The 25736-nt window shown below is 41.8% G+C and overlaps 1 protein-coding gene across 2 annotated transcripts; it reads left to right on the top strand.

Annotated features, from left to right (window-relative positions):
* Positions 1-10665: 10665 nt before the first annotated feature.
* On the top strand, positions 10666-21610 carry etv5a (ETS variant transcription factor 5a). Of its 2 annotated transcripts, none has more exons than XM_004569807.3 (13): positions 10666-10819; positions 12365-12505; positions 12680-12773; positions 12860-12907; positions 13214-13264; positions 14882-15005; positions 15098-15400; positions 15506-15816; positions 18248-18310; positions 18657-18725; positions 18941-19110; positions 19197-19298; positions 19647-21610. In XM_004569807.3, the coding sequence occupies exons 2-13, from the start codon at positions 12458-12460 to the stop codon at positions 19875-19877; spliced, it is 1614 nt and encodes a 537-aa protein (XP_004569864.2). In that variant the 5' UTR covers positions 10666-10819; positions 12365-12457; the 3' UTR covers positions 19878-21610. The 2 variants fall into 2 exon arrangements, with proteins under 2 accessions (XP_004569864.2, XP_004569863.2); XM_004569806.3 differs by having other exon boundaries at positions 19197-19304.
* The last annotated feature ends 4126 nt before the right edge of the window (positions 21611-25736 follow it).

Here is a 25736-nt window from a genome sequence, read left to right as displayed (position 1 = left end):
TGCCAAGTTGTCTGTCATGTGCAGATAAAATACTGGTTTCTCCCTCTTCTCTTTAATGCTTGAATGATTCATAAGTCAATGTTAAATGACTTAACAAACAAAAAACATCCCTTTGAAAATAGCCATGAACAAGGACTGGACAGAAAACGAGTGAAAATCTGCCAGAAGAAAAACTTTTTCTCAAGACCACTTTAAAAGTTACAAGAAGGTCTGGCTCCTTGGAAGCAAATTGTATAGAAACAAAAAAAAGAGACCAAGAGACAAGTGTTTATTCATTTTTAATGGAATAATATTTGTTTTGTCTTCTTTGTTCTTTCTAAGAAATTTGAAGAAGTTTCTATTACAGTAAAAGCAAGTGCAGGCGTTTGTTATTTGTGCTGTTCTAACCTATTTTAAAATACTTGACATCGTTTGGGTATAATAATTTCTTTATTTATGTGGATATATTACATTGTAGTACTCATTTCATTGTTTAATAACATTTCTTTAATGTTTCATAATAAGTACTAAATAAGCAGTAAGTAAAAGTTTTGTTTTCAAAAACTTCGGGAACATCCTACATGTACTCAAATTATGATGTATTTCCAAGGTTACTGTTTCTTTCAAACCTGTTATGTACATAACAAAGTTCTAAGGAAATGAATCAACTACAGTCAAAAAGTATAGTCTCTATACCATTATTGTCACTAACCTTCAGATAAATCTATTGAGCTTGAAGGAGAAGTCAGAGATCCTTATACAGTACTTTGCTGACAATAGACATCACAGTTGTGAGAGTTATAGTTTCTAAATTATAAGACTTTTTGACTTTTTGCCCATTTTCAACCTATAAATCATTAATCATCAACCTATAAATCATGGGCCGGTCTCTAGTCAAAATGCCTGGGCCAATTTTTTTGTCCCAGTCCAGCCCTGGCGTACAAACACACACAAACAAAAACTTAACCTCCTTCATGGAGGTAATGAGGGTTGCATAAGACTTTTGCACAGGACCTTAAGTTATACATCTATATACTCAACAAATTTTATTGTATATTTTTAAGAGTAAGAGTGTGGCCACCTGCTAATACTGTGATTAGTATTAGCATTTTAATCAAGTTACATAATTACAATGGTTCATGTAACACTCTGGAAGTATTGAAAGAGTTATAGCTGAGAATGACATCAGTGCATCTGTATTACTTCTCTCTAACTCACAGTTTTTATTATGTAAAAACAAAGATTTGCACCCTTTTCCTGGAGAATTTCCAGATACGTAGCCTGGCAACAGAGACTGTATCTCATGAATTGTCTCCAGTGTCTCTTATTCATGGAGTTAAGGACATTTTAATTTTGAACCTGCAGTTGTGGAATAAAATTAGCTGGACAGGATTCAGGCAGAAATTTCAAAAAACAGTTTAATGGTTTAATGGTTTAAGCTACTCGGACAAAATAGATACCAAAATGACTCCAGCTACAGATAAACAAAGAGCAACAAAGTCTACATTAAAATAAAAATACACGTCATTCTATCAGGAGATTGGAGTTCAAGTCACACTTGAAGACTGACAAAGACAGGGAGCTGATTGTTTTTGATGGTCACGGATGATTTGAAGAGAAACGTATCCAATAACAGCTGTGAGTCACTGACCAGTGTCAGACTGTAAGTTTGACTTTGGCTTTTAGGTAAACAATGGAGAAACATGTAAGATTGAATGCCTTTATATTTCATGCATACATTTGCTGGACACTGTTTTAATGAAAAACCTGAGACACTAACTGTTACTTTTAACAATACTTTCTGTTTAGTGTTGAATACATTTAACATTGTACTACTGCCACAGATGGTAACATGTCAAGGTACACTCTCAAAAAAAAAATCTCTTAAAATGTACCTCAAGTGTTACAGTAGTTTGTCACTTGAGCAGTACCCTCTAAGTTAATGCTCCCTGACATGGAGTACAATTTGCACCTTGTGGTTTGTCGCTTATAGAGACCATTCATAGTAACAATCACTATAAAATTGACTTATTTCAAAGAAACTGCGCAAAACTGGGTATATGAGTACACATGAATGAATGTAATATATTTTTATATATAAATATTTATGTGCAGCCTTTTAAACTCAGAATCACCAGTTAAACTGAAAAAAATCTATGTGAACTACAGGTGTTGGAATGTTTTGCACCTTAAAATCCAGAAGAAACACTCTTTGAGAACATTTAGCTTTTCATTTTTTAGCATTCATGTAGATTGTATATGCAGTTACATAAATAGACCTTATTTCTGAGACAATAATAAGATAATTACAACAGAACAAAGGTCATTGTTTGCAGCTAATCATCATTGTTAGGGCTTGAGTCATGTTGCCCTTTTGGCCCTGAGTTGTGGCCCAGTAGCTTCAAGCTAAAGCAGACAGAGAGTGAAGAAGTATGCATTGAATTTAGACTGAGAGAGAGAGAGACAATAAAAGATAGCATGGTTATACAACTCAGAGCCTTAGAAGAGTCTGCCTTTGGCAAGGCTTCTTGAGTACGGCTGCAGAGATAACAAGTCAGGAATTATCTCCCAAAGTGCTATTAATAGCAGGCAAGTCACATCTTGTCCCTCAGTGAGAGAGCATCCTGCGCCCAGAGGCACTACTTTCCCATTTTAACTCTTTTTGAAATGTGCATTTTGACAGACATTTGCAAGCCAGGGCAGACTGATAAGACTCTCATTTATAAGGCTCTCAGCCACTTGTGTTTCAACACTATGGTTGTTATTGTACCTCCAAATGGAATAAAGGTCAGGTTCACAAACAGAATAAAGACAACAATGGGAAAGAACTCTAAGGTGTATGTATGGTTTGTTTATCATGAAGAGGTTCAATGATCAAGGTAGTGGTTTTGAAGGTTTTTCACAGTTTTGACCTGATTACTCAGAAAAAGTAATGTATTATACATTACGTGTTACTTTTCTTAAAAGTAATGCAATACATTACTTAATTATTTGCCTGATAAAGTAATCCATTATACTACTCATTACAATACTTTACAATACTTACAGTCCCACACAGCTACACAAATTTATATATTAATGCAGACACACACAATGGGTTTTTTTTCTCTTTGGCATTTATGTATACAAAGCAAACAACACAAATTAAAGATGAAATCCAGCTCAAAGACAGCGATTCTACTGTAGAAACACGAGGTGTAGAAACAGAGGCTGCAGGCCTGACTGCCTTTGTTGTTCAAGTATAGGCTCTGGCTGCTGGGCTGCTGTTGGCATTTCACTGAGCTTTAACATCACATCTGGTGGCTAGCTCTGTACTAGCATGCTGTCTGTGCAGATCAGGGGCGATTTTAGCCCATTTTTGGGGGTGCCTCAGCACCCCCAAAATGAATCAAAGCACCCCCAAAGATTTCTTACTTTTTTTTTGACAATATTTCCTGTTTGTGTGACACACTACTAAAAATATAAAAAGCATACAGTACTGTACTTGTTTGAGACGTAACATTTTAACAACAAAAGTATAGATAACCCCCCCTCCCAAAATGGTTTGTTCCAGCTCGCCTCTCCCCTGCTCTGGCTCTAGTGCTCTTGCTGCCAGAGCGATGGTGGCTGAGAGCAACGAAGCGGAGGTGTAAGTGCCTGGTTTAAAACAGGACATATTAGCTGCATTTAACCTTCAGTTACTCTTTATATAATTAGGTAGGAGTCAGGCCAAGTTTCTTTTTAGCTGAAAAGCATTACACCCAGGTAACATGCAGTGTTGAAAACGTGTTTTTCAACACTTTTTGAAATTTTTTCAAAAAAAGGAGCCACATTCAGGTAAAAGTGTAAAATCAAATGATCCATCAATCAAGAATAATGTTGGATCAGTGTTTCAATGTTTATATCTTGTATTAGATGTTCATGTGATTTGGTTATTTGCCTTTTGGTTGAAAGTAGACTGAGAGAGGACTTTTTGTTAGTGATCTTAATAGAATTTTTTTCATATTAATGTAATTTTTCATCTAATTGAATACAATCTATTTGTGTATGATTGTCAGTCCGAAGAGGGAGAGAGGAAAGAGGGGAACGTGAGGAGAAAAGGCACGGTCAGGAAGAACCAGGTAAGAAAACAGACAGGGAACAGTGACAGGCACAACACAAACTGTTAAACTGACAAAGAGAAAAAAACTCATATAATCTGGAAGCTGTGTTCTCCCTATATTAAAGCTGCTATACAGAATCTGCAAAACAAACTGGTTTGAAACATTTTTGACCCTCTTTAACAACATTCCAACATAACATTATCATTGGGGAGATTACAATTAATGATATATTTTTATGTGGTTCAGCCACAACTCTACTAAAACCTCAGTCAGTAATAGGTAGGCCAACTTTTGGACCGTCCAGTTGTCTGTATGACTGGTGCAGTACATACATCACATTTGCACACTATCAGAAAGTGCCAAACGTGCCCTGGTGGAGTGAGGAGCTGTAAAGAGAAGCAGATGCTCTGTTTATATTCAACCCGTTCTCACTCCCAAAGCGTAACATTTTACGCTAGGTGACAAATCGTCACCATATTACGTTTTCGGCTACCCACCACGTTCCTAAATGACGACCTCGGAAAAAAGAGGAAATATGAGAACCGTCTGGACTGAATCTACACATGTTCGCTCTTTTTATTCAAATCGCTTAGAAACACGCTATTTAACTTCATTAAAGTCCTAGTTAAGGTCAGGAATAAGGTTATGGTCAGGGCTAGGGATAAGGTTAGGTTTAGGGCTGGAATACAGGGCTGGAACATCTATTACCGCGGAAGCGTCATTGCACTGGATCCCAGCCATAACCCGCCGCGTACCATAAGAACGCCGAAGGTCTCCTTTCGCGTTCCTCAGGAACGCCGCGGGACGTGACAAAACGTCGACATGTTACGCCTCGGGAGTGAGAACGCTCTGTTATATTCTAAACATGTTTTAAGCTTGTTTCAAAGATTCTGTACAGCAGCTTTAAATGTTTTCCAAAAGCACACATACACTTATCAGTGTTTCTCAAACTTTTTACAGTGTGTACCACCTGATAAAAATGTCAAGCTCTCTTAAGTACCACTATGAATGCATGAAAGTCATAAATCTTACAACACAAAATTATTATTATTATTATTAAATTAGTAAAATTAGTATCTGCAATAAAAAAATTTTTCATACATGGTTTACATTCTACCACAGGCAAAGTTGCCTCCATTTATATAGTTTTTATTAATATTTTGTAATAATTTATTTGTAATAATTTCGCCTTTCTCACCCGACGGCACGGACACGGTCGGGGCTGAAAGCCGACAGCTCGCTGATTCTGATGTTTTGGCAGGTCCACGCTTTGTGTTTACGCCCTTTTTACGCTGATTCTAGAGCTGTTAGTTTGATCTCTCCAAACAATACTGACTGAACCAGCAGCAAAAGAAGATCCAAACTATGCTTCACATAAACACCGTCATGAATTCCCTCTGACTTTTACTGTTTTGCTTCCACCGTGATAAAATCACACTTCATGCACAGCTCTCTCTCTCTCTGTATACTTCAAGAACAGTTTCCCGTCTAAAAATCTGTTTTCTACATTATTCGCTTGCTTGTTACGCACAAGTCTATGGTTGTTTACTGCGCTGTCGGCCGCTGTTTTTTTTTCCTTTTTCTTACTTCTGAAAAGAAAACCTAATTTCTGCCGTTCAACAGGCTTCTGAACAAATGTCAACTTTTTAAAATTATGCAAAATGCAAAACGCTCAGCTGTGTCTCTAATAAAACAGCTGTAACGTCAGAGGTAATGTTCATATGTTGATTAATGGTTTTCTTTCGTTTTTGATGTACTGCAGAATATTTTTATAAAATCCCAGGAAAACCACCTTTATGTTTTTCTGTGTTTTATCTTCAGCTATTTTGACACAAAGGCATCTGCTGTGATGCTCACACCTTTGATAAAGTCTTGCGAGTATCAGCTTCCTTTTTATAGATACAAAAATATGTTAATGTACTGATCTGAATTATAATATTTCTGACTGTCTGAGGCAAAATTTCCCAGATTCAAATTGAATTGAATCGAAACGAATCGTGGATCAAATCGATTCGGGACCTTGTGAATCGGAATCAAATCGATTCTAGGAATCAGTGACGATACCCAGCCCTAGTTGTTTCTATCCTAGACACAGTTTGCACCTTACCATTGTGCTCTTGTCTTTTTGTGCAATAGATCAGATATGTTTACTGATGACCCAGTAAATACTTTTCTGATGAGACTGTATTTCATTAGAACATGATGATCCTTTTGTACTCCCACATAATTCAAAGGGCAATACAGCAAACTATACCTTTTTTATTTATTTATTTTTTTGCTTACAAGTAATCAGGACTGGGGGGACTGGCCTCCCAGTCCCCGGCCAAGAACAATGCCCAACAGCAAACTAAGCTTTAAGCCACTCCTACCCAGTGTTGGTCAAGTTACTTGAAAAAAGTAATCAGTAACTAATTACCGATTACTTCCCCAAAAAAGCAATCCCGTTACTTTACTGATTACTTATTTTCAAAAGTAATTAATTACTTAGTTACTTAGTTACTTTTTAAAAACACGATTTACAACCTGAAGAGGTGATAAAGCGATAGATCTTTCAGCCCAATTCTACTTTTTCTGCATAATCCATCATACAAAATGTAATCAAATGGAAAAGTCTCTTTTTTTTAACTTGTTTTATCAGTTTTAATCTTTTAACTTTATACATCAAGCAAAAATTTAATTATATGCAACATTCTCTGAGTTGAATAAATTAGTTTAACATTTAAACCTATTTTCTGCACATTCCAGCACATAAAATAAAAAAAATTTTGTGTTTACACTCAGTCTTGCAAATAGATGCAAGTAAAACACAGCAGAAAATAAATAAAGTCAAAGACTCAGCGGTCCTGTTGCTCTATTTTCGCCTGTAAAGCAGGACTGCGGTAGGCGGAGGTTTACCCTGGTGCAGGTGTGCCGCGGTCAGTTGAAGAATCCGCGAGTTTCTCTGTGAATTTCCCATTACGTCGTTGCGCACTCGGTGCTTGCTTGGAAGTTTAGGGGGTTTTTTTCGCTGTAAAAAGTTTTCTTCCCACGCACAACGGACGCTAATGTTTTTGTCACTTTTTATGGAATCAAACTCAAAATAAGGTCAAAATAACGCTTTAAACGCTGCACGCTCATACTCTCTCCCACAATCAGTAATGCATTACAAGTAACGCGTTACTGCCCATCTCTGCTCCTACCTGACTAGCTACTGAACATTTTTCTTGGTTTCTCAGCGAGGTCATGTCTTGCTTTTCACATCCGGTGTCAAAACACCAAGATTTTCTTGACTATACTATGTGATATGTCACACTAACTCTGTCTCTCTCTTATATACAGTCTATTAGCTTGGGTACACTTTTATTTTCTTTAGATCTTGCTCTGGTCTGATTGTATTGTATTTAATCTCATTTTGGCTTCATAGCTGTGAAGCTCTTACTGAGTAAATGTGGAGATGTTTTTAGCTGAAAATCTAAATAAAAATAACCAACAAAATGGACAAAATTCATTTAAGTACTAAAGACAAACTAATTCTGGTAAGTCAAATTCAGAGACAACAGAACAAACAAATGCTGGATGAATGATGATGAATGATCAGAGGTTGCGGGGACACTGTTCCTCGACAGTCTTCACCTGGTGTGGTGAGGATCAGGATTAGCACCCAGGCAGAGCCACTGACCTGGCTGCTATGCCAGTGTACCACTAACATACAGTTACTGATGGGAAACAGAAAGCAGGGATGCTGAATCTTGCCCCATTTTCATGACACCCACTGCCACACTGGCAGTCATCCAGAGAGAGACGTATGTACACAAGCAGTGTGTCACCCTTTTACATATGGCACATTTATTTAAGGAAAGAGTAAGAACAGCAACACAATGTGCTTGCTCTCCACACGCCTCCAAGTGACCACCCACCACATCCTCACCAGCAAAGAGGTGCACCATACAGCGGACCTGCAGGCTACTGCCTTTGAAATATGTCCTCTGCTATTTAATGCTTCGCACACATGTACAATTAAGTCTGGCAGTGGATATTTTTAAACCCTCTCACCTCCACATTATTCAGCGTGACATTTCCAAAATGAACCCATGTGATGAAAGACAACCTTTTTGCCTTTGGCTTGGGACTTCTGGACTGGCCAGTGAAGATAGGGCCCTGTCGACTACATGTGTTTGTCTTGTTACTATTATTGCTTATGCAGCAGCTTCTTAATCTCTCTTTCATGGCTCCAGGGATTTGCTGGGGATTATAGTTTTCATACCAGCTGCTGAAATTTGTTTTAACACTGAGTGACGTTCACGTTGGGATAGTTTATTTGAGGGATTCCTAATTTGGTGAAGGAAATGATGGTGTCAATGGTGATTTATTTACAACCTCTGGGTTTAAATAACCAGTCCTTCATACAGATATTTCAAAATCATTTATGAGGCTATATTTATTAAAAGCTTTAAAGACCTCTCATAAGAAGGTGCAGTTTGAAAAGCCTAAATAAAAATTGTCTTAGGGAATAATCCTGATGTGCAGTGTTGGGAAGGTTACTTTTAAAATGTATTCCATTACAGATTACAGAATACATGCCCCAAAATGTATTCTGTAACGTATTCCGTTACCTTACTCAATGAGAGTAACGTATTCTGAATACTTTGGATTACTTAATATATTATCATGCTGTTTACAACTACGTGAATGTACTATTGCTGTGATTTATTTCTGTTACTGAAGGTCCGCGGCTCCGAACCCTAGTAAAGGGACCTCTGGCTAATACGGCGGGTTCTGTGTCGGGCTCGTAGCCGAAAAATAGCTTTACTTTGTTGTCTGGGTCAACTTTGCTTGCCTATGATGCTACATTCTTTAGAGCTATACCTGTAGCATTCTGCCTATTAGCTTAGCACAACAACAACAAAAAGGCGCTCTCTCACCCAGGAAACACGCAGACAGAGAGCGTCACCCTGTAACCATGGCAACCGTAACGCTGCCGCCTGGAACAACAGAACGTAGCTGTCAAACAAAACCCAAACAGTCCTGACCCGCGACAATATGAAACAGGGAAGTACTGCCGTGTAATCCATTTATTTCAACAAAGTAACTGTATTCTGAATACCACCTTTTTAAACGGTAACTGTAACGGAATACAGTTACTCATATTTTGTATTTTAAATACGTAACGGCGGTACATGTATTCCGTTACGCCCCAACACTGCTGATGTGTCAAAAAAGTCGCCCCATTCTGCTTGTCCTTATTTTCAATTACATACTGTGATATTTTTGGATGTCATGGGAAAAGAAAATGGACAAAATTTCAAATGATAAGATTAGTGTGTGTTCAAGAAACATGCAAAGCTAGTCCAAAACCAAAAAACAAACGGTATTAGAAATTAGCATAGTTGGTTCTCTTTAAAGTCACTGCAATAAACATCATAGAGATTATTATTCTGTTATCAAACTGTAGGACAGAGCGACTTTCAAGGAAATGCCTCACGAGAAAGAAAACCAAAGGACAACAAATGGTTAAAAATGTGAAAAAAATGAACTTATATGTAATAATACATAATTACATTATTATGTATTAATTTAAATTATTAGTAATTAGTAATTATAAATGATAATAGCAAAGACTTTTCTTTTTCCTTTTAGGACAGAAACGGAAATGACGGGGAACAGAGTGGTTGTGAGGGGTAAATGTTTGTATGTTGCTAATAGGATAAGATTTTTCAGAAAGAAAAGCTTCGTAACCAAAAAATACTTACAATGTAAAAAATAAATACACAATATTAATAACAAGAATCTACAAGATGCAACAGAGTTACAAACTAAATGCTTAGAAAGCATTTGTCTATATAGGCTGTGTGTTCATCAAAGCTTCTTGCACCAGTTACATTTTACACTAGCATGTTTTGCCTATTTCAGCTGCACTTAACTTCAGCGCTCTGACGGTGCTGCACATTTGCATTGCCAAATGGTTATTGAGATTGATATATAATATGTAAATAATGCTGCTGATCCTATTTTTTGTGAGATAATTCTGTAGGCTCACCAGACGCAAACTATACACACAGTGTCATGTGCACACAGCCATGGTGCAACAGTGTTGCAGCTTTTCATTTCATTTTTAAAATGTATTCGCTGCCACGAAACATTTTCTTATTCATTATCCATATTAATCCTCTGTCATTTGCGTCATTCTCCTGAAAAACTAATCTGTTACATTACTACGGTGTTAAATTTAACTTTAAATGCTCTGTGTCTCAAAAAGCACAGCTAATATCCAATTTGTTCTGACAGCATAATGATCTATCATTATATAGCACAGGAAAAGGTCACGCTGACGTCGCTCCGGCACCCTCTGTGTAGGTTTCGATTTTTTGTATATTTCCACTGCAGCTGGCCCTTTAACAAACACCTCTTGGCATTGATGGTTGAAAAAATGTGAATGAAATCCAGCCATTCATAAAAATAGGCCATCACTGCGCTGTGATTGGCCAAGCCGAGCTTCATGTATAAGTCATGGCTCCGGAGAAACCATTGGCTCTTTACTTAACGGACAGATTAATTCCACCAATCAGAGTGCGTCTCTTGCGTGCTGCTCGAGCCTAGGGGAGAATCGACCGGGCCATTAAAGAAAAAAAGCTCAGTCAAGTTTTGCGAGTCGAAGGGGACACATCAGTCTGTCTGTACGCAGGCGAATACAGGATTCTCGACACGCTGTTTCTTATTTCTGGATATTTTATCTTACTGTTTCGAAAAAGGGGACGTATATATATATATAGACAAACAAGGTAGGCTACAATTTTTATTTTGGCAAAAAAAAAAACTTGCTTTTGCGAATCCCTCGTATGGGTACATGTTTTTCTAATGCTCTTTTTAGACTACGAACGAGCGCAACGCCATCTTAACCATTTTATATCAACTTATATCCGAATGAAATAGAGTCGCTGTGCGTGTTGTTTTAACCCAGCATGTGTTGGATTTGACCCCTGGTTTATCTGCGTGGATGTTAGCTTTGGCTTATCAGCACGCTCAGGCGACTGTTTGTGATTTTTATGAATGGACTGGCCGCTTTTTTTCCACACGGATCGAGTTTCACACCATTGAGAAAAACAAGGGAGGGCTTGGTGGGTGGGGGAAGGGCGGGTAGGAGGCGGCAGCAGGGGGGTGTCGGGTGAGCGTAGCCCCCCAGTCCCCGGTCAAGGCTGAAGTGCAAAAAGTTTTCCAAAATATGTTTTCTTCTTTTAGGGAAAGGTCTGGAATGCGCCGAATGAGAGTTTAAGTTTTTTTTTTCAGTTCTGCTAAAGCTGCTTAAATTTGTCTGGTTTTGGCATGTTTATGTCGCACATCGTATTTCGTTTCTGAGCACCAGCCTTGTGCCAAAACCGACTGCGGTATGCCGCTGTACTTAACGATGGTAATAAACGCTGTATGTATTAATTTCGACACAGCGCGCTTACTATAAAGACAAAGAAATATTCAAGTATACTGTCTGAATAAAAATATTTGAAACGCCTGCTTCGTGCGTACAACTAAATTCTCACTTCGTCTAACAAATCAGTGTGAATGCGGAGGCAAAATGGAGAAAACAAATGCGCCAACTTAGCTTAAAGTTGAACAAAAGTCCCACGTGACATGCTGTACAGTGAGTTCTAATGTTAAAGGTACTATTTGTGCTGGGCGCCTGTAATTATTGCCCAGCAGCTATCCTTTTATTCGTCATCCATTAACGGGAGATAAGAGGAGTGAGTCATGTCTGTGTGCCGAGGGAGAACAGAGGGCAGCGCTCCTGCCCAGTGTTATTGTTTAAAGGGAACTAGTGTCACTAACGGGATGATACTGGACGCAGGGGAGCGAGGAGCTCTGCTTCTGCCAATTGGAACACCACCATTGTCACCCAACAATAGCTCCAAGCTTCTGTAAGACACTAATCAGCTCTGTGACTGGCCCATTTTCCTATCTCATTCAGGAAGCTTTGAGATTTAAAGCATGCCACAGACATCTCTCCAAGTCTTTTACTCAAGATCTCCAAGCTGATTATAGTGGAAAGTAGTGCCCACAGATGGTCAATGAGTGTGGCTTATATAACCATGTTACATGTGTTCTTTAATGATTGTGTTTACATTGGGCCTCTGTGGTTCAAAGAGCTGTTTTGTAGTTCAGATAAAGGGCACAAGAATATAGTGCAAGTACACGTATACATTCCTGTGAGATGAAGTCAGAGCTCAGAAATGACAACAAGGTGTACCAGATTGTAAAATTTGACCGTAACAGTCAGTGCTTCTGAGAACGGGGCTATCCGAGCAGGTTTGTGACACATGCTGTTTGTTTTCCAGTGACCCAGAAAGTCGCTCAACGCTGTCGCTTTAAAGCGAATACCTCCCCCTCCCCTTAATTTTGTGAGCCCCCACCTAATCGACGCAGATAACATGGACGGATTCTATGACCAGCAAGTCCCATTTATGGTCCCACCCAGTGTAAGTGGACACACACAGCCTCATCACACTTTCAAACATTATCTCGACATCATGATTGGACCCCACCCCCGCCACACGCACCTGCCCTGATAGTAGATCATCTGCATTGTCCATCGCCTATCTTCTGGTGCTGCGTGACATTTCGCATTTCTTTGTCTCTGTCCTCTCCAACAGCACAAATCCCATTTGGAGGAAGCAGCTCACAGCAGGCCTCTAAACGATAGGAAAAGGAAATTTATTGACACGGAACTCGCCCAGGACACGGAAGGTAACAGCATTGGTGTCGATCAGCATTTCGAGATAGAAGCTACTGTACTTTATGATTAATATCTTTTTTCTTTTTCTTTTTTTAAGAACTCTTCCAAGACCTCAGTCAGCTCCAGGAGATCTGGATCGCAGAAGGTTTGTTCTCCATTTGTTTTTGCTCAGAAACCCTCAATTCTTCTGGTAGAAGTTACATCAGTAGAGTCATGTGTTATGTGCCACTTTGTTTCCAAATAGTTAACAGGATGAAATTGGTAAAGTTATAACATCAAAGATTAACTGTTTCCGAGTTAACCTTCAGAGCAAAGTACGACTTGTGCAAACTGCTGACTCAGACCCTTTTTTCATGGGGCTTTTTTTTCATGTTTGTTGGAGAGTAGGACACTTACTGTGTGATGTGTGTATTCTTCTAAAACATGCTACATTTTTCCTGTGCTTTTACAGCCCAGGTGCCTGATGACGAACAGTTTGTCCCAGATTTCCAGTCAGATAACTGTGAGTACCTGATATTTGTTGTTTATCTCTGAGTCCTACTGTTGTCGACAGTCTTGTATTCGTCCTGGCTCTAACTAGTGAGCCTGGGCAAACCTGTGCACAGAGTCCTGCAGCGGTGGCACTTCAGGCTTAAAAACCCAACTGAAACTGCAATGTTTGCGTCTTAAAGATCTGTCTTATTCCTCCTACTGTCTTTTTTCCCCTCTTGCTGGTTCATGTCTCTGTCTTTTGTCAGAACGTCTTCACTAACATCGCTCTTTGTCTTCAAAAACACAGCTCTGGGGAAAAGCTGCTCTCTCCTCCCTCCCTCTCTCCCGCTCCTCCATTTTGAGTTTAATCAGCCGATTGGCATGGGGCATCACATGAGCCAAGCTCCTAATCTGATTTCACACTTTCCCGCACTCAGGCCCTGCTGCTGAAGTGGGCTAGATTCCAGTGGATAGAGCTGCCTGTTACAGTCCTGCTCTCCACAAATCATGTCTTTCAAACTGTCTTCATAGGTCATTTTAAAGCTGCAGAGGACTGAGGCAGTGTATATATGTCCAAGTGGAGTACCCCCTCCAGTTCTCCTATCTCTGAGTTTATGTTTTGGTCCAGCGTGTGGGAGGTGTAGACAGGGTGTGGTTAATGTCTCATTGTCAGGGCTGCCTTTCTCAGTTTTGGCCTCTGTGGTCCACCAGCCTGCAGAGGTGGAGAAAATGGAGGTCGATGCATTGATGAGTTTTCATAGAAGGCTCCATCCAGTGTTGTAAGCGCTGTAAAATGCCGCTGTGACGTAGTCTTTGACCTTGTGCTGTCAGTATGCCGTGTGTGTGTGTGAGAGAGAGAGAGGGGCACTTGTTGTTGTTGCCAGGCTGCAGCTTGTTCTCTCGCACAAGTTCAGCGAAACCAGCCTTTCCAAAGTCGGCAGGACATCACACAGTGAGCCGCTCCTTCGCTTGCTCAAGCCTGACCTACTTCTGCTTTGGTCTGCAATGAGAAAAGATGCATAATCTCCCCATTAGTTACTTTTCTCTGTGTGAGCAGTCTAACTTGAGCCATTAGGTTTCAGAGTGCACTCGGGGGAGCTCACGTGCCCATTGTTATCTCCACACAGGTCCATCAGCACGCCGAGTGATTTATTTGGCTTGTGCTCCCCTGTGCCTGGGGATCTAGTTTCTGCCTGGCTATTATGTGGCGCCCCGGAAACGGCGGCCGATCGGCAGAAAGCTGCAGCTAGTGTCTAATGGTTACAGCACAGGAGAATGAAAATCATTCACAGCCATTACATTACAGCTCCACTGATTCATCAGTATGGGTATTGACAGCTGTAATGGGAATCAGACGAGAGGTTTGATAGCTTTTGTGTGTACAGCGCAGTTAGTATCATGCTACCTAGTGATGGTGGATAGATGGTTGTTTTCAGTCAAACGTCATTAGGGCAGATGATAAATAGCTGCTAAGTGGCTCTGTCAGTCGGGGGAATACAGACATTGTCCATGCATCCATTTATCCCTCACTTCCAAATCTGGTTAAGAGAACTGCTGCACTTATGCTTATGGCTTCAATTAGGTCATATCTGGAGTTTATCTAATGCACTCAGTCGTGTTCCTTGTCTCTGTGTCTCCTCCTGTCTAGTGATGTTTCATGGCCCGCCACCAGCCAAGATCAAACGAGAGCTGACTCCTTCCAAAGAGCTTTCTCCTTGTCACCAGGACAGGAGTCCCATGCCCTACGGAGAGAAGTGCCTTTATAGCTACAGGTATGTTGTGTCATTACGTTCCACATCCCTCTCTAAATGAAGGATTTCTAGCCAGTTTTATGTTGACCTCCGTCCCTTCTCTTGATCCCCAGTGCCTGCGACAGGAAGCCCACTCCCGGGTTCAAGCCACTAACTCCCCCCTCCACACCAGTCTCTCCTTGTGGCCCCACCAGCACAGCAGTAACCCACCCACTGAGTGAACAGACCCCCCCTCTGCACTCCCATGTAGCTAACCCAACCCCAGGCGCTCGTCCAGTGCACATCCAGCAGTCTATAACAGCGAGCACAGCCCCTCCCAACGCGCAGGGCCTTCCAGTCAACAACCACAGCCCACCCTTTGCCGTGCCCTGTGCCCCTGTCAGCCAGGATGCCAACAGCTTCACACCTGAGCACAGGTGAGCCTCCACAGATGAACTTTGCTGTTGCATTCTGTGATTTTGATTTATTTATTTTTTGCTTTACTTATTACATCGTCTCTCTACTTCTTCTTCCGTGTGTAGATTCCAGAGGCAGATGTCAGAACCATGTTTACTTTTCCCCCCATCTGAGAGTCAAGGGCGCCCCCAGTTCTTGCCTCAGCCCCCCAGCAGCAGCTCCAACAGCCTGCCACGCGATGGCCGGCCGCCATACCACAGGCAGATGTCAGAGCCATTGGTGGCTGTGCCTCCCCAGGGTTTCAAGCAGGAGCTCGTTGACCCACGATACACAGAGCAGGGTGTCCCCGCCATGGGACCCCCGGGCCCTCCACGTCAGGCAGCTTTCCACCCCATGGCTATCAAACAGGAGCCTAGAGACTTCTGCTTCGATTCCGGTGAGTCAAAGGGCAGCACTTATAAAATATGTGAAGCGCTCATCACCTTTCCTTGTCGAGTTCTCTGGGTACCTTTCTCTGCGCATCATTTGCAAGCTGTGTGAAAGCAGTTGTTCAGGACTGCAAGTAGGGCCAACTGAGAGCGAGGAATGTGCCTGGCCATGTTTGTTCTGGGCATCAGCACATGCTTGTTAGTTTTAGTATGCAGCAGAGGTCTGGACACGGCTGCTCATTTTAAACACACAATTATCCTCAAAGCCAGAGTCGTGCCAGTAAAAGTGGCTCTTCTAGCTCAACATTAGCTTCCAAGGGAGGGAGAGAAATAAGTGGGTCACTCAGCCAGGTGCAGAGAACCTTGTCTTCACTGAGCCTACCTGGAAAGGATCTGGGCCAGTGCCCAAAACGGACAGCAAAGTTGGCTCTAAGGGCTTTGAAATTGTCAGCTTGAGGCCAAATGATGCTGCTCCTCTTTAAAAAAGTATCGCTATGAGTGAGGGCACAGAGGCTGCTTGCTCACATGGTTTAATTCAAACAAACCAGAGCGACCCCACGCCCACACAGCCAGCTGTTATCCCTGCTCTGTTGCATTAACATCCCTGTTTCCTGAAATTCGGCAACTCTTTATTTATTTTTTTTATCTTTACCCCGTCACTCACTTTGTATTCCTTTTCTGTGTGCGGGCACATCACTGGCTGGCTGGACTGTGATGTAATGACAAATCCTCTTAGGTTCTTATAGCCTTTAAATACCTACGTCACAGTCCCCTCATATCTCTAGATGGAGGGGACATGTTCATGTTGGGCATATCTACATATAATTTATTCTCTTCTGAGCGTTTGCAAACCATAGAAAGACTCCAGTCTTTTCGAGAGAGGAGACCAACTCTTTCAATTGCCTTCAACATGCTTTAGAGTCGCTTCTATGTCAAGGATAGATTTTCCTCAGATGAGCTGTGTTCCTCCACTAAACAACATACATAAATATGTAAGTGAATATAGTGTCAGATAGTATTTTGCTGGCTTTTGAGCTAAGCTAGCTAGCTGGTACATTGGTATTGAGCAGTTTGTCTCCTTTGGCACATAATGTTTATCCAGGAGAAAGCTAGTTTTATGTATTGAAGCTCATCAGGCCAAACAAGAATTTGATCACATGAATGTCGAGGGAAAGCAGTGGTCAGAAAGGCAAAAGGACATTCAGTGCATGGAGTTATTTTGTTTTTGGGATCAAAATTGAGCTTAGTGCTATTTTCTTCTGAGAAATGTTAGCCAACTCTGGCTTGCCTGTTTGCAAGTAGAAATTAGTGGCTTTCTACAATGGGATAAGTAACTTTTAATATGCCACATTTGGGACTCTCACACAGCAAACTACTGTCTTGAGTGGATAAATTCCGTTAATTAATCCAAACTCTTGAAGTCATCTGGAACCTTAGCTGGTCATGTCCAGATTATTATCAGCCAACTGATAATAATGGTACTAGCCATTGCATAAATCCCAAGATTTATGCAACTAGCTGGCTATAGTCACATTGCTTGTTAACTCATTCACTGCCATTGACGTCTATAGCCGTCAATTGCAGTGAATGAGTCAATGGGTTTAACTCATTCACTGCCAATGGCTGGCAGTGAATGAGTTAATGTTATGAACAGGAAAATCGCATTTGAGTAGAAATGCTAGTTGACTACGACAGGTACAGGTATCTGGTAGGGGCTGGTTCGTGTCCAGGTCACTTATATTAATACTTGCATGTGCCCGAGTCTCACGGGTGGACGGTGTCATGCATCACTTTTGACTGATGCTAGCTTTCACACGTTGCAAGCACACCTTCAGTTTACTTAAAGATTATGTATGTTATTAATAACAGCAGCTGCAGAGCTCCTTTAAGAAACACTTGTTTAAGATTGATGTCTGGTTTTCTTATCAGCAGACAGGAGACAGAGCAATGGAGGTTGTGGTGTGGATGGTTAGTACACTCTGCAGAGATGCTGAAAACGGAAGGCAGGCTTTGACCCCTCAGGGGGAGGAACTGGCGTAACTTGATTGTCATTGAGATTTAATACAGCCACCATGGTGCTAATCCTATTTAAAGGCTTGGAGGACATGCAGGGGATGTTGAGTGCGGTGCAGTGTGCTCTGATCTGGGCTTTAGCCCACTCAAATGTGTAAGCAGACTATGCATTTTTCTGCACAGCTGTTGGACCTCTAGATGAACATAGGCCATGTGTGAAGTGGAGCGAAAATACAGTAATACATTAATTTAGCCTGGACAAAATTAATGTAACCACAACTCTGCTGAAGTACAGCATCAAAGCCGTGTGTCTTTGTGCACAGTGGCCTGAATATATCCATCAGTTGTTAGGTGGATTTTGATGTTTGATGTGAGAACGAGGGTGCTTCTGGTCTAAATTTAGTCTTGTATTTTCTTTGTCTACAGAAGTGCCTAACTGTCAGTCATCGTTCGGGAGAGCTGGAAGCTTCTACCAAAATAACCATGACAGTAAGTTCAGCTTCTTCTCTGCTTTTGAATCGTTTCACATGTGAAGTTTCTCCTGTGACCCTCACCCTCACGACTTACTGAGCCACTGAAAGCGCAGCATGAGGTGGAAAGAGCGGTCAGCAGCATTCATGGGGAAGTGAATCTATCAGTCAATCCAGATGCACATGCACAGTACATTTCTAATATCACCAAGGCCTTAGTGCGCTACATCCATACAAGCAGCTCAGTTCTGTTGCTTTGCATTAAGCTTGGATGTCTGGACTGACCATGGTCACTGGCCTTCATATCAGATCAAAAATATACTCACTCTCATCTGCTGGATTTCTTCTTTTCTCTTCTGTTCCAGGCTTCTCCTTTGACAGAGATGCTCAGCTGTACTTTGATGATACATGCGTGGTTCCTGAAAGATTAGAAGGTAAGGAGAAAAACAAAAGCAGTATTATACGCCCTTAAAGCAGTGGGAATTTTCTACACGCTGCCTAATAAACAAGCGCGCTTCACCATCTGGCAGGAATGTCTCACCACACTGTGGCTGTGCTGGAGAACATTACTGATTGAGCCTTTCTCTTTTTTTCCCTCCTGCTTGGTTCCCCTTCGGCCTCTTTCAATTCCATCCTCTCCTGCTCACAGGTAAAGTAAAACAGGAGCCTTCAGTCTATCGTGATGGGCCTCCTTATCAGCGCCGCGGCTCCCTGCAGCTTTGGCAGTTCCTGGTCACCTTACTGGACGACCCAGCCAACGGCCACTTCATAGCCTGGACTGGTCGTGGGATGGAATTCAAGCTCATTGAGCCCGAGGAGGTCAGTCCTCGCCTTTGTGCAGCATTACTAACATCCTTTGTGACGTTTGTAATCTACAGTCTTTATTTGTCTCTTGCCGTCTGTAGGTGGCTCGTCGCTGGGGCATCCAAAAGAACAGACCTGCCATGAACTACGACAAGCTGAGCCGCTCACTGCGTTATTACTATGAGAAGGGCATCATGCAGAAGGTAAAGGCACGTTCAGTTTTTTTTTTCTTCCCTCAGCAGCTGCGTGCTAAATGAGGCTAATATAGTGACGTTGATATTTAAATACAACCATGAGCCATCCTCTGATCTTAACCACTGGTAAATAGGCTCTCGTGTGTGTTTGTTTGATGTTGTCTGACTCAGTTTGAATTAGTGCATTAAAATGAACAGAAATCATTTATATTTTAATTTGAAAAACACAGAATAATGCTGAATTAGTTTTTTAAATCAGGTTACTCAGTAGCGCAGAGGTTTTGTACAAATAAAATGACACGTTTGTAGATCTAAAGCTCTTTATTTGATCTCAGTGTGTTTTGTCTCATTGCTCAGGTGGCTGGTGAGCGGTACGTGTACAAGTTTGTGTGTGACCCCGAGGCTCTGTTTTCCATGGCCTTCCCCGACAAACAGAGGCCCAGTCTTAAGGCTGACCCAGACAGCCTGCCGGGGCTCGACGATGACACCGTGCCCCTCACTCACTATGACGAAACTGCTCCCTACCTGCTGGACGGCGGGGAGCAGTGTGTGGCAGGCCTGCCCTTTCCAGATGGTTACGGCTACTAAATGAGCAGTGGGGGTTCCCCAACTCACAAACACACATGTACATGCAAACACTCCCAATAAGTCTGTCGGCGCCCAGTCTTTAGAATCCAGAGCTGGAGCTGCAGAGCTACTTGGATCAACATCCTGGCACTCTGCTCCTTCTTGGTTCCCTCTCCTGCTCGCTGGAAAATAGAACTCTGTTGGCTCCTCAGCTGAGAATGAAGGGAGAGGGCGGGAGGGGGCCTGCGAGGCTCCCCTACTTGCACCATCAGAGAACAAGAGAAGAGAGGGTTGTAAAACCAGTGATGGTGAACTGGACTAGGTTACTCAGCAAGATAGGCTGCTGTTGCTGTGGAGACCAAATGAATTGTGGCCACAGGCAGCCAACTTTAGGTGGACTGATAGATCTCCCACCCCTCCTTTTGTAAGAGATTGGAGAAAAAAAATTGTTACACTTTTGATTTTGTGACAATCTGCTCTTCTTAAAACAATCAGTATAAACATGACGAATCTAATGAGATATTCTAAACTTCTTAATAGTTGCCTTTATGGTCCCCAAGTTATTCATGTCACCACATTTGAACCATGAGATCCGTGAAAGGGCTTTAAATGCATTAAAACTGATTGACAAAACACACAGCATATGTTGAAAACATTTCTGTAGATAGGACAACCTTGTTTGTTTTTGTGCCAGCTGTTTTATGATTCTGTTAAGACTTCAGAGACCCAGAACTCTCAGGTCCTTTCTGAGGCGTTGCTGTATTTCAGGCTAGTCAGTTGGTTGGGCTGCTCTCTCGTGTAAATGTTCTTTAACTGTTCTGCCCGTGTAAGAGATTGTATCCGCTTCCCTTTAAAGACTGCACCCCACAGTAAGAGCCTACGGTCTATACAGTACACTCCTCATGTCCGTTCATCACTGCTGGGTCTGTATTGCTCAAACTTTAGCATAGAACTCCCATCTCCTTTTTTTCTGTTCTTTTTTTAAGCCTAAGAAGTTGTATGATAAATGGTCACATTGCTCATTGTTTTTTGTATTTCTGTCTGGGTGCTTAATGTTTCCTTGGCAGTGTACTAGTTCCTCTGATGCACCAGTATGGCAGGAGCATCAGGATGCTGCATGCAAAAAAAAAAAAAAAAAAAGAAAGAAAAGAGGTGAAACTTGGACATTTGACACCTCTGCCAATCACAAGCTGTCAGCAGGAGACCTGTTTCTCTTTGCATGGTGTAATCTGTTCAAGACTGTGTCCACTAACATATTGCTTTACTGTCATTGGACAAAGAAGATATTTGTGATATTCTCTGCAGTTTTTTGTGTTTATCTGTTTCTGAATGGGGGCAAAGACAAACTTATATAAAGTATATATTTTTGCTATAAGGCTGCGTTTGTTTTGATTTTAATGTATAAGCTGTATAGTTTTGGCTCTAATAGAAATGTACCTTTTTTTTACAAAAACAAAACAAAAAAATCTTTTCTTGTGATGCAACTACTGCAGACTACAACTACTCTTTTTTTTTTTTTTGTGTTGGGTTGGAGAAAGGCTGAGATATTATCTTGCCTGTAAAATGTATGCGTATAAAGGCCAGAGTACCAGCAAAGGCCAAAGTGAACACGTGTTCTATCACGTAATGCAACTCAGGCACAGGGTTTGTCTGCACTTGTACAGGCTTCAGCTCCCCCCCCCTCACGATGTGTTTCTTACACTGCTGGCTTTCTGATAATCTGTACTGGGTACAATAAACAGTCCTTAATGCTTCACTGCCTGCACTTGTGGTGTGTTTCTTCTTTTTTCCCTTCTCCTTCCATCCACCCACTCCTACTCCTACTTGCAATGAGCCAGTCAGCTGACTGGCTGTGGTGGTCTGGCAGTCACTGCTTGACCTGGCTGATGTGTGAGTCACATGCCTCTCCTGACTCTTTCTGCTGCATTTCTTGGTAAATGATTACTTGCTTAATCCAAATGTGCTTTGAGCAATGAAAAAAGGAGACAAAGCTATACATGCATTTTTTTTTTTTTTCAATGCTATATTTCAGGTTAAGGCTTTTGAACATTTTTGGTAATCTGTTATTCAATTTGTTAAATATTTAGTCCATTGAGACCTGTGTACAAAAAACATACAGTACAACTTGAGAATTCAGACAAGTCTGCATGAAGTTTATTTAATCTGCAGTTTAACCTGTGTCCGCATCGCTAGTTTAAACAATTGTCCTGTTTGTGCTAATAAAAATGTATAGGTTCTCATTCGGCACTTAAGTTGAGAATCACCAGTTAACCTAACATCCATGACTCGGGACTGTGGGAGGGAATCAATTGGCTGATTAACATTAACATTGGCTGATTGACTCAACCTAGGACCTGGGGTCCTAGACGGCTGTAGGTCAGGAGGAAGAGCAGGCCATTGATTAATTGTAAGGTTGGATGTTCAGTCGCTGACTGCTCCAGTCTGCATGACAAATATCCTTGGGAAAGATACTAACCCCAAGTTGCTCCATCAGAATCTGGATGTCTGTGAATGTTAGGCAGAGAGCACTTATGAATGGAAAAAAGTGCTTGTGTGAACGGGTAAATGAAGCATGTTGCACTTTGAGTGTTCATTTGGAAACGCACTACAGTATATAAGAATTACTATTAATTTACCGTCATACTGTGAGCGTAACAGTGTTACACATTTTTTCAAAGTTACAAATACACTGTCTCTAGATTGGCAGTGTGGGATGGTAGTTTCCATCTTTAAGAAGGGGGTTTGGAGGGTGTGCTCCAGCTACAGGGGATCACACTCTTCAGCGTCCCTGAGAAGGTCTATGGCTCATAATTTTTATAGACAGACTTTCTAGGCATAGCCCGGTAGCAGAAATTTTCCACTTTGGTGGCCTCAGATTTCCATCTCTGCTTTTTCCAGATGATGTGGTTCTATAGGGTTCATCAGGTGGTGGCATCCAAATCACACTGGAGTCATTCACAGCGGCGAGGAATGAGAATCAGCACCTCCAAATCTGAGTGTCCACAGCCAGAAAAGCCAGAAAAAGGTGGCAGGTCCACTCTGGGTCAGGGATGAGATCTGGCCCCAAGTGAAGGAGTTTATGCACTTCAGGGTGTTGTTCACAAGTGAGGGGAGAAGGGATTGAGAGATTGACAGACTACAGATTGTTATTCATGCATTCATTTCATCACGATTGGACTACTGTAATTCACTGTTTACATGTCTAAACAAAAACTCCCTGGAGCGTCTGCAGATTGTCCAAAATGCTGCAGCAAGGTACTCTCATGTAACACCGTTGCTTATACAGCTGCATTGGCTCCCCGTTGAATTCAGAGTCCATTTTAAGATACTGGTTCTGACATTTAAAGCTCTTCAAGGACAAGCACCAGCCTACATCATTGAACTTTTACAGCCCTATGTCCCTAGTAGGTCCCTGAGGTCTTGTGATCAGGGCCTACTTGTTGTTCAGCATACAAGGCTGAAAACCAAGGGAGATAGAGCTTTTGCCACTGTGGCCGCCAGACTGTGGAACTCTCTTCCTCAGAACTTAAGATCTGCGGACTCAGTGATCACTTTTAAATAACAACTTTTTAGAATTGCATTGTTAACTTTTGTCTGTTTTTGTTTTATACCTTGTGAAGCATTTTGTGATTTTTTTTTATCTAGAGATGTGCTATATAAATACAATTTTACTTACTTACTTACTTACAGTGATGTGACTGCTGTACCAGTCCATTGTGGTGAACAGAGAGCTGAGCGTAAAAGTGAAGCTGTCTATTTACTGGCCAATCTACATCCCTACCCTTTGGGTAGTGACTAAACAAATGAGATTGTGATAGAAATGTCAGAAATGAGCTTTCTGCGAAAGGTGACTGGCTTCTCCCTTATACATATGATGAGGGAGGTGAGATGAGGGCTCTGGAGCAGGCAAGGACACGCTGGAGAGATATTATCTCTCGGCTGGCCTGGGAATGTCTATGTATTCCCCAAAATAAGATGAAGGAGGTGGCAGGGGAGAGGGTGGTCTGCTTAGGCTGCTGCTCCCACCTGGCCTCAGATAAGCAAAAGTAAATAAATGGACAGATGGACAGAAGGATGCCACATCTTTTTATAGAAAATAAATATAGAAAATCACTGAAAAATTATGCGGCAGGCTAGTCTTAAAAATGGTATTGAGTAGTTTCTGGCCCGCAGGTGCTTGTATGCATCCCTGACAACATTGGTGCACACTCTTAATCTGGAGTTGGGCATCACTGAGCTCCTGGACTATCTGAGGTGCAGCCTGTAGAACTCCTTCCAGAGGTTTTCTATTGAACTTAGTTCAGGAAAGTGGTATCAATTCTTTCATCCTCCTGGAACTGCCTACATACTCTCACCACAAAAGGCCAGGCATTGTCTTGTACCACGAGAAATCCATCCAGATACCTGATGGTAGTCAGGCTTCTGTTGGCTAGCCTGTAGAGTTCCTTGCATCCCTCTACGGAGATTTCCCCCTAGATCATCACTGATCACTACCAAACCAGTCACACTGAACTACATCACAGCCAGCATAATATTCTCAACAGCTTCTCCAGACCTTTTCATGTCTGTCAGATGGACTCAGATTTCCAGGCCATGCTCAGCATGGCTATTATTGTATACTATGCAGACCACATATATCCCACATATTCCACATATGCTCTTCCTGCTATCATTTTGGACCCTGCCATTATGTGCTGGATTGTCTCAGGGGCATCTTTGCACAGCCTACACCTTGGATCTTACCTTGTGTGGTGGACTCCAGGCTTTATTGATCTTGTGGTACTGTGATAAGGTGCCACCTGTGCACCTTGCCACTAAATATTCCACAGTCAACTGTTAATCGTCTTTAAAGTGGAAGCAATCGGGAACAACAGCAACTCAGTCGCAAAGTAGTAGGTCACATGAAATTACAGAGCGGGGTGAGTGGATACTGAGTTGCTTGTACGCAGGGGTTGCCAACTTTGTGCAGAGTCAATCGCTACAGACCTTCAAACTTCATGTGGCCTTCAGTTTAGCTCAAGAACAGTGGATAGAGATCGTCCTGGAATGGGTTTCCAGCAGCTGCATCAACCATCACCAATTGCAATCCAAAGTATTGGGTGCAGTGGTGTTGAAGCACATATATAGACCTCCTTCCTCTTTAGAGCAGGGACTTGCATGGACCCAACCTCAGCCGACCCAGGTAGAGACAGAGGAACATGCAGGTGCCCAGTCTCCATTGGCCCAGGTAGAAGACCTGATATGGATCTGGCATTTCTCGTTCTCAGCACTGGGAGTGGAGAGGAGCTGGCATGGTCTTTAAGAAGCATAATTTACTTTGGCTCAGGTTTGTGGCAGTTGCAACAAGAACATGCTTCCTCTTTGAAGATGGAAAAATGGTGGAATCTGGCTCAGGCAGGTGGCTAGCTGCTGCATATTTAACCGTTAAATATGGAGCTGAGAACCAGTGACCAGGGAGGTGAGGCTTCTCCTGGACCACGCAGTGGGAGCCCTCACGGCAAGTTCCTCTGAAGATGAGTCACCGTCCTTTAAAACGAAAAGGAAAAGGAAAAAAGGATCAATTGCTGTTATTCATGAAGTTCCAAATCTGTGGGGTTCAACTATAGTCAAAGCGTAGTAGTATTATGATTTTTTTGACCCAAATGTAGACTTGGGAGGCAGACTGAATTTTTGAAAATGTGAACCTGTTCATTCAGGCTGTTTACAAAGTCCAAAAAGCAAGGCAAAACTGAACAGACAAGGGAAGGTAACAAAGAGCACGCCATAATATGGCCAGTGCGATCCTCTATGCTGTTGCATGCTGGGGGAGCAGGCTGAGGGTCGCAGATGCCAACAGACTTAATAAACTGATCCGTAAGGCCAGCAATGTTGTGGGGATGG

This window comes from Maylandia zebra, linkage group LG16 (genome assembly GCF_041146795.1).
Source record: "Maylandia zebra isolate NMK-2024a linkage group LG16, Mzebra_GT3a, whole genome shotgun sequence".
Classification (NCBI taxonomy): domain Eukaryota; kingdom Metazoa; phylum Chordata; class Actinopteri; order Cichliformes; family Cichlidae; genus Maylandia; species Maylandia zebra.
The sequence above is the reverse complement of the archived record's forward strand: the minus strand, read 5'-3'. Positions and strand labels throughout refer to the sequence as shown.